Source organism: Bufo bufo, chromosome 2, assembly GCF_905171765.1.
Source record: "Bufo bufo chromosome 2, aBufBuf1.1, whole genome shotgun sequence".
Classification (NCBI taxonomy): Eukaryota; Metazoa; Chordata; class Amphibia; order Anura; family Bufonidae; genus Bufo; species Bufo bufo.
In genome coordinates this window covers 773,880,493-773,890,215 of record NC_053390.1, presented here as the reverse complement: position 1 = coordinate 773,890,215, position 9,723 = coordinate 773,880,493, and the positions used below count along the sequence as shown (strand labels likewise).

Below are 9,723 nucleotides of genomic sequence, written 5' to 3'. Positions count from 1 at the left end.
AGGCACATATGCAAACTGTTGTAATTCCTACACCGTTCACCTGATTTGGATGTAAATACCCTTAAATTAAAGCTGACAGTCTGCAGTTAAAGCACATCTTGTTTGTTTCATTTAAAATCCATTGTGGTGGTGTATAGAGCCAAAAATGTTAGAATTGTGTCGACGTCCCAATATTTATGGACCTGACTGTATGTTGGTTAATTCTCAATTTTGCACCAGTGCGAGGGTTAGTAAGACCGCAGAGTGCACCTGTCTGTTTTTATTATATTTTTTTTGTCAGTGTTTTTTACAGACCCATAGGTTCCAATGGGTGTGTTTGATCTGCAACATGGACCATAGAAGTGAATGCTTCCATTGTTTTTCCACTGACCATGGAAGCTAGACTGTGACTAAACACAGTAAAATCAATGGATACATGTGCTATCCATCATTCACTGATGTGTGAATAAGGGCCCATTCACACGACCGTAAGGGCTCTGTGCCCATATTGCAGACCACAAAAGGCGGGTCCGCAATATACAGGCACCAACCATGTGGCCCCCGTGGACCCACTGACTTGAATGGGTCCGCGAGAAACGGCCAAAGATGGGACATGTCTTATCGTTTGTAGAGCTGAAGTACGGATCGGAAGCCCACGGTAACACTATGAAGCACTTCCATGGGCTTTAGGGTCCTTGTTTCCGCACTGCAAAAGATAGGACATGTCCTATCTTTTGCCATATTTTGCAGATCTCGGCCCCATTCAAGTCAATGGGCCCACATCGCAATACGGGATTCAGATGGCAGACCGCAAATAACATGGCCGCTTTCACATTTTCTGTGTTTGGTCAGTGTTTGATCAGTGATTTTCAAAACCAGGCTAGTTCGGGCTTTTCATGCCTCTCATCCTGAGAGACCTGGTCCTGAGTGTCCGGAGGCCCCTCGTAGAGAGGGGGGTACTGTCACGAGGGTGTCAAGAACCACGCCTGACTCCGTTATACCCGGGGTCAGGAAGTCGCAGCGGTTGGCTGCGCGCTCTATGTAAGATAGGGCTGTTTCCTTATGGTAGCTTTCTGGGTTTGCTTTGCAACCCTTTTTGGCTCACTCAGGGATCCGTAGCTACTTCTCCTCAGCTGTTCCTTGTCCAGCACTCCCAACCTCCTTATATTCCCCTCTCACACTTCTCTGGTTGCCAGATATAGAGCTTCCTGCCTGGACTTCTATACTGACCCTCTGGAGCTGTGTTGCTGCGTTCTCTGGTTGTTGGTCCAGAACGTTACCCTCCGGATCCCTGTTGGACCTTTGTGGTCTGCTGTGGTCGCCCACCTGGGTGTATGTGTTTGTCTGTATTGTCTGTCCTCTCCCTGGTGTTTCCCTCTTAGTGTCAGTGGTGCGGACTAGCGATCCCACCGGCCCGTTCACTATCTAGGGCTCATTCTAGGGAAAGCCAGGGTTTAGGCACGTGATCGCCGCACGGGTGAGGAACCCGTCTAGGGACGTCAGGGCAGTCAGGTACCAGCCGCAAGGTGAGTCAGGGGTCACCACCTTTCCCTCTCCCTTGGGCAGGGCTTTCCCTTTTCCCTCCCTGTGTGTGACGCCGGTCATTACAGAATGTGGCCTAAGCTCTAAGTCAGTGATGGCTAACCTCCGGCACTCCAGCTGTGGTGAAACTACGACTCCCAGCATGCTCCATTCATTTCTGTGGTGTTCTGCCAAGCAAGTGTACATCTTGAGAGTCGTAGCTTCACCACAGCTGGAGTGCCGGAGATTAGCCATCACAGCCCTTGGTAATGGGAACCAGAATATTATTTTATTTGACAATTTTATTGACAATTTATTTTTATTTTTCACTTTATTTGTCCCTGTTTTCCAGAAATGAAGGAGAGCATTTATATAGTGAGAAGTGCATTGAAATAATGCAATATAAGGCGATGGTGTCACATACAGTAACTGTAAGGGTACGGCTACATGGGGTGTATACGTTTTCAATTTTTTGCTGTGGAATTGGGGGAATGGAGTGGCATCAAAGTGGATCTTTAAAGGAAATTGAACTGTGACAAGGATTTGAAATCCACAGAATGTTAGTTTATCCTGAAGATTTACATCACGTATTTCAGCCATTACAATGCATAGGATGAAATCTGTAGAAAATCCAGTAAAATCTGCAATAAATCCATGTGTAACTCATGCTGTTTTGCTTCTGACCTTCCTGCAGAATTGCAAAAATGTTGCTGCTAAAAATCTGCCTTGTGTGGCTGTACCCTAAGGCTCTACAGAGCTGGTGGACATTGCTCTCCACTACTCCAACTATCCGTCAGACTTGGTCCGGACAATCAGAGTTGTGATCCATCTTATATCTACGCCTTTTATGCCTGACTCCTGTGTTCCATCTGCAGATTGTTGCGGTCGCTGCACGGTGAGTGAACGTCATCTTGCTCCAACTGCTCCACAGCTTTCTCATCAGGCGGATACGACTCAAGCTCCTTTACAGATTGAGAAAGTTTATTTATCTTTGCAAATGCCTGGTCAATCTCATTCAATGTCTTGTTTTTCGTCTCTGGCAACACAAAGTAGAGGTAGAGGGCGCCTGCCAGGCAGATTGCAGCAAATACCAGGAAACAGAAGTTGCCCAAACCATCCTAATAAAACAAAGGAGAAAGATCAAAAATGGGGACACTGAAATTCCTCCAAGAATTTCCTCCCTGAAAAAAATCACATGTTCTATGATTACAGATGTGTCCTTTCTTACCTGTCCTCTTGGCTTGAGGTATCCTGAGTTTTGTGGTTCTAGATGACCAGCTTTTAAAAAGCTATTGCCTTAAAGGGGTTGTCTCATCTCAGACATTGGTGGCATATCACTAGGATATGCCACCGTCAGATAGCTGCAGGTCCCACCTCTAGAACGTAGCCCCCAAAGTGAACAAAACTACTCTGCACATGCGCATCCTCCCTCCATTAATTTCTGTGGGAATTCTGAAAACAGCCAAGTGCTCGGCTATTTCCGGCAGTCCCATAGAAGTGAACATAGCTTTGGCAGCGCTTGCGCAGTGTGCTCTCCATTAATTTCTATGGGACTCCAGAAAATTGCAGAGCATTCTCACTTGGCTATTTTTGGAACTCCCGTAGAAGTGAATGGAGAACACACCACGCAGTGCACTTTCTTTCACTATGGAGGCTCCATCCTATAGTGTTTCAGAGGTGGCACCCGCACATCTGACATTGATGTCACTAAGGTTTAAGGTGACACAACCCCTTTAACAGACATGTAGTTGCTTACCTCATGCACATCTTTCCATGTTTTCTTTATTTTATTTTTGGACTCTCCTGACCTTTTTCACTATGTACACAAATTACCCTGGCTTGTTTCCATCCTGTATGTAGCACTTCCTGTTCCTGTATCCAACCAAACCCATGATGCACTTCTCCTTCCTCTACAACAGCTCCAGCACCACCCCTAACAATGTCCAGCTAGTTAATAGCTCCTCCCACCCACATAGTTATATAGACTCTCCCCTATCACTGCCCCTAACAATGCCCAGCTAGTTTATAGCTCCTCCCACCCAGCTAATTAGCACCTCCCACCCAGCTAATTACATAGACACTCCCCTATCACTGCCCCAAACAACACCCAGCTAGTTTATAGCTCCTCCCACCAGCTAGTTACATAGACACTGCCCCTATCAACTCCCAGCTAGTTTATAGCTCCTCCCACCAAGCTAATTATATAGACACTCCCCTATCACTTCCCCTAACAATGCCCTGCTAGTTTATAGCTCCTCCCACCCAGCTAGTTACATAGACACTCCCCTATCACTGCCCCTAACAACGCCCCGCTAGTTTATAGCTCCTCCCACCCAGCTAGTTACATAGACGCTCCTCTATCACTGCCCCTATATGGACATAACATGACAGGAAATAAAAAATGCTCCATAGTGTAAGACCCTCATAAACAGTAGGGTAAATCTGGTTAATATGCACTCATCCCAGAGGATGTTAAGGTAATGAAATCACAATGTAATGTGATTAAATCACAGCAGGCACTTACCCATCATTCCAAGTGCACTAGAAATGGCTCCTGCTCCCATAGATTTTGTAAAGGCAATAAAGTGGGGAAAAAAACAAGGTATAGGGGTGTTGCAAGATTTTTTAGTATAAAACTGTCATGCAAAAAATAGTACAATTGGTGTGCATGTGTCTGAGGAAGGAGATGGTGCATCTCTGGAACACATCAAAAATATTTTACAATTTTTTCCATGACAGTTTTATGCTAATAAATCTAAATTCTAGTATTGGCAGCACCCTCTATGCCTTATTTTATTTCCCTCTTCATTTCCATCACCGTAAATAAGAAAGAGCTGCATGGACCTGGTTACTCAGCCACAGCTCAGAACGGAAGGTTGAAGCCATTAGGCCTCTTTCACACGATCGTGGCGGATTAGGTCCGGATGCATTCAGGGAATCTCGCACCATTTCCAAGCAAGTTCAGTCAGTTTTGTCTACGATTGCGTTCAGTTGTTCATTTTTTTCCGCGCGGGTGCAATGCGTTTTGATGCGTTTTTCAAGCGCGTGATAAAAAACTGAAGGTTTACAAACAACATCTCTTAGCAACCACCAGTGAAAAACGTATCGCACCCGCACTTGCTTCCAGATGCAATGCGTTTTTCACTGAAGCCCCATTCACTTCTATGGGGCCAGGGCTGCGTGAAAAACACAGAATATAGAACATGCTGCGTTTCTCACTGATGCGTATAAAAAAACGCTCATGTACACAGACCCATTAAAATGAATGGGTCAGGATTCAGTGCGGGTGCTATGCGTTCACAGTACTGGTATCCCTCAAATTTTGGTAAAGGATGATCTACCTGAACCTATTCTGGGAACTGATGTACTCCAAGCGCTCGGGGCCAGTATCCATCTACACCCAAATGGGACTTGTCCCAGAAGAAGTTCTCTGCCCAATGATGGCTTCTATAATAGTGGCTGAATTAAATCTTCCTGATTGGACAGAATCTGAAAAGAGTCTGCTCAGCCAGGTCCCCGAGAGCCTTCGGGCCACCTCAAAGACGGATATAGGCAAATTACCTGTGTCCCCTGTGATGGTGTCTCTAAAGCCCGGGTGTTAGCCCCCGCAAGTTAAGCAGTACCCATTGAGTCACGCTCAGGAAATAGCAGTGTCCAGCCAAATAGATGATTTTCTCCGAGCAGGTGTTCTCATCAAGACTGTGTCCCCGACAAACACTCCCCTATTTCCAGTGAAGAAGAAGAAGAAGGAGCACAGAACTTGAGGTATTTTTGGGTCTTTTCTCATACTGCTGTCCATGGGTACGGTACACATCTATGTTAATGCAGCCCCTCTATGACTGTTTGTGTTCTGATCCCTTTCATCTTACAGAAGAAGCTGTTAATAACTTTCATACTTTGAAACTGTGCATACTGTCTGCCCCTACTCTGGGCATTCCAAAATATGACGAACCTTTCTGTTTGTTTTGTTCTGAAATGCAGGGGAATAGTACTCCTGTACTGACTCAGAAACACGGAGATCGGCAACGCCCCGTTGCCTACTTTTGTGCTCGCTTCGATCCTGTTGTCAGAGGCAATAGCGGTAGTGCAAGCCATGATTGAAAAAGCTTCTGAAATTGTTCTGGACTACCCTCTAACTGTTCAAACTCCTCATGACATTCAAGGCATTCTCACTCAAGTGCAACCAAACGTATCTCCATGGCCAGACAACTGAGACTACAGTGTGTACTCCTCATGCCTGCAAACATCTCATGCAAATGTTGTACTACTCTGAATCCTGCTACACTGTTACTGATCACAGATTAAGAAATGGGGGAGGGAGGTGAATCAGAACTTTTAACTGATTTTAACTGACCCTCATGATTGCATACAATTAATGCAGCATGAAGTGTCTGATTTTGAACATGTTCATGAAAAACCTCTCCTGACTTTGAGTATTTTGTAGATGGAAGCAGGTTTATGGGAGAGGATAGCCGGTTCCATACTGGATATGCAGTGGTCACACAGCACGAGGTAGGTACAGCTGAACCACTCCCACCTCATATGTCAGCACAAGAGGCGGAGTTGAAGGCACTCACTGAGGCATGCAAAATGGCCAAGAGGAAGAAGGTGAACATCTACACAGACTCAAGGTATGCTTTTGGTATTGCACATGACTATGTACCTATTTGGCAGGCCAGGGACTTCCTAACATCTGCAGGCCAGCCAATAAAGAATAAACACTCTGTACTAGACCTTATGAACTCTCTGTTGTTACCAGTAGTGTTGATCACGAATATTCTAATCGCAAATTTTTATTGCGAATATTGGCACTTCGAGAATTCACAAATATCTAGAATATAGTGCTATATATTCGTATTCGCGAATATTCTATTTATTTTTTTCATCTAAACCCATGATCCCTCACTGCTTCTTGCTTGTGGGCCAATGAGAAGGCTACAATATCTTTGACTTCAGGAGTAGTGGTGATCGCGAATTTTCGTATCGCAAATTTTCCGATTGCTGATTTTTGAAATCAAGAAAATAATGACTGGAGATCACGAATTCTCGAATTTGCGAATATATGATGAATATTCACCCAAATATTTGCAAAATATCGCAAATTCGAATATTGCTCATCACTGGTTACCAGAGAAGGTTGCCATCATCAAGGTCAAGGCACACACCAGGAACACCACGTTGGAGGCAAAAAGGTAACGATCGAGCTGACAAAGTGGCCAAACAAGCCGCACTACAGCCTGTAAAGACTGTCCCCACCCTGGTAAAAATCCTGAAGCCGTGTCTGTAAGTATGCTCCAGAAAATGACTGATCAAGCCCCTTCTGAGGGGCTATGGTAAGTGTTGTAAATGCTGGTTGGATTGCACCAGGGTTTTCCACAGTAGCAGCTCGGTTTGTACAAGGGTGCATGATTTGTACATTGAATAATCCCGATCAAGTGGTGAAGACTCCAAGCAAGCACACCCCGAGGCCATTTTACCCATTTCAGAGATTGCAGATAGACTGTATACAGCTACCTAAGGTAGGTGTGTATGAGTTTGTTCTTGTGTGTGTTGATCTCTTTTCAGGATAGCCGGAAGCCTTCTCAGTAGCAAAGGCAAATGCAAAGAATACCGCCAAGAAATTGGTCAGTGAAGTGATATGCAGGTACGGTGTTCCTGAAGTCATTCAGTCAGATAGGGGGTCCCATTTCACAGGAGAAGTAATGAGGGAGGTCATGCAGGAGCTAGGGGTCACTCAAGCGTTTCACAGGGCCTACCATCCCCAAAGCAGCGGCCGAGTTGAACGCCTCAACGGCACATTGAAGTTAAAGATACAGAAAGCCATGCAGGAAACCCAAAGACCTTGGTTAGAATGCCTGCCCCTCGCCCTATATTCTGTTAGAACCAATCCCAAACGAAAAACAGGACTGTCTCCTTTTGAAATTTTGTTTGGGTGCGCTCCCAGGCTCGGGTTGTACTTCCCCCAGCAGTTACAGATGAGCAATGACAATCTCGCTGGGTATGTCCAGGCCCTCACAAAAACGGCTTAAACATACTTATAAAAAAGTGTTTGCTTCACTTCCAGATCCTGACTCAGTAGAAGGAACTTACAGCTTGCAGCCCGGAGACTGGGTGGTGATAAAGACGCATGTGAGAAAAGGACTAGATCCAAGATTTGATGGTCCCTTTCAAGTACTGTTGACCACCCACACCACTGTAAAGGTTGAAGGAAAACCCAACTGGATACACGCTTCTCACTGCAAGAAAGTCTTGGAAACACAGGGTGAAGATCCTCCTGCTGAAAGTGTCTCTGACCCTGAGTGTGTCAGCAGTGTTTCGTCCACTGAATGATGAATGGGACAATGCTTTGATACGGCACCATCAGGTGCTGTTTGAAGAACTGAATGACATTGAAACATTGAGGGACTGTTGGATCTGTACTCACAGTCCTGTGAGTTCAGCCAGTATGCCCTATTTCGCCGTGCCCCACAATTTTTCTGAATTGACTGAACTGGCCAACTCTATCTTTTTCTCAGGCATGAAGCAGGTTAAGTCTAAAACTCGAGACAGGGAAGCACCCTTACCCGTTGCAGGATGGGCTGAGCCCCCCTGGCTCATGGTAAACAGATCAGGGCCACCAGTTCATTATAGCACTACCCCCTGGAACGAGAACATATGGTGCAATGTGCCATGCTTTCCAAGTTGGACGCACTGTTATTGTTTGCAAATACAGGCGAAAGGTATGTCTTTTAGTCCTCATAACAAATTCGGCTGCAATGACTCTAACCCGAACAGCCTGGTGCAGTGTGTTGGTATAGATCCTGTAAAAGGTAAGAATCTGGCCTGCAACAACCGTACCTTAGTTGATTTAATTGCTGGAATAACCTCTAACTCCTCAGAGGGTCAGGAAAAGGAAAAAAAAAAATGGCAGAAGGTGTCCGACTGAAAAAATTGATAACTAAGTTGTTTAATAGTAAGGTGGTTGCAGTCCCAGAAGATATATTCCTGGTCTGTGGGCATAAGGCATACAAGTGGTTGCCCAGAAATGTCACTGGTCTATGTACAATTGTCCGGCTTACTCCTGCAACCTTTATAATCCCCCATTCCAACATAGATATAAACGTTGTACCTAAACATACTCTGTATCGAAGGGCCAAGGACAATACACCCAGACCAAATGGTAAACCTCACGTAGTAGAGATGAGCATCTCCAATAAGATTTTCAGTACCTTGTTCTTGTACCCCATGGTAATGCAGATGTGGGGCAAGCTAGTGGTGGCAACTGATTATTTGGATGATCAGATATGGGAGGTGTTAAGACTCATGAACACCTCTAACATTTTTCAGAATCAAATAATAATTGTCACCAATCGAAGCAAATTGGTTTTAGACTACCTGACATCAAAGGAAGTAGGTATGTGACAGGTTGTAGGACATGCTTGTTGCCATTATATAGATCACCAAGGTAACCTACAGGTAAAAGCTGGAATAGAAAAAGTGAAAGCCATGAGAGGCAAATAGTTACAGGAAAATAGTGCAGACAAAGACTCATGGTGGGGAGGCACCTTTTCCTTCATCAACCCTGCCAACTGGTTCAAAACTTTGGGAGGGTGGTTCACGGGAATTCTTTAAATGATTTTCCAAGTCGCCATAGTTATCCTCATAGTATATGTATTGTTTAGGCTACTGTTTATGTGCACAAAGTATGTACCAAGAGAAGAGATTATAGAGACTATTGAGAAAATCTTCTGTTTTGCGCCAGCTGCAGAACTGAAGATATCTCAAAATGGGGGAATTGTGAGGGATGAGAATCCATTTTCTATAAACATGCCCTCCATCTTGTGTATATGGGAGATTTACAGTAGGTCAGGTCCTAAATGGAGCTTACAGGGTTAAATAGACAGATAATAATAAAGCTAAAAACAAGGTCGAAAAGTCAGTTTATGTGTGTGATAGAACCCACCCCCTCCCCACACTTTCCTCTCTAGCAGATAGTATAGTCTGAGCCTCAGGAAGTGCGGGGGTGGGGGGGGGGGGGGGGGGGGAATGGCTGCATAGCATGTATGGTCTTATGATCTATATCTTATAACCGCAAATGTCATGTTTGTCATGTGATGGTCTTTTCCTATATATTGTGAACTTGTCTTTGAAATAAAGAGAAATCAGATACAACTATATCCAATGCTTGTGTCAGTTTCCCGAGTGCTCAGATCCCTTTTTAATTTGGATTCCAACAGTCATAGG

General features: G+C 44.8%; 1 protein-coding gene across 1 annotated transcript in view; it reads right to left on the bottom strand.

The window, feature by feature from the left end:
* Positions 1–1,823: 1,823 nt before the first annotated feature.
* Positions 1,824–9,723, bottom strand: part of SLC2A9 (solute carrier family 2 member 9) — a 447,321-nt gene continuing 439,421 nt past the window's right edge. Inside the window, exon 13 of the mRNA XM_040419103.1 lies at positions 1,824–2,618. Within this exon, the coding sequence (XP_040275037.1) occupies positions 2,346–2,618 (273 nt within the window). The 3' untranslated portion in view covers positions 1,824–2,345. The remainder of the gene's footprint in view (positions 2,619–9,723) is intronic.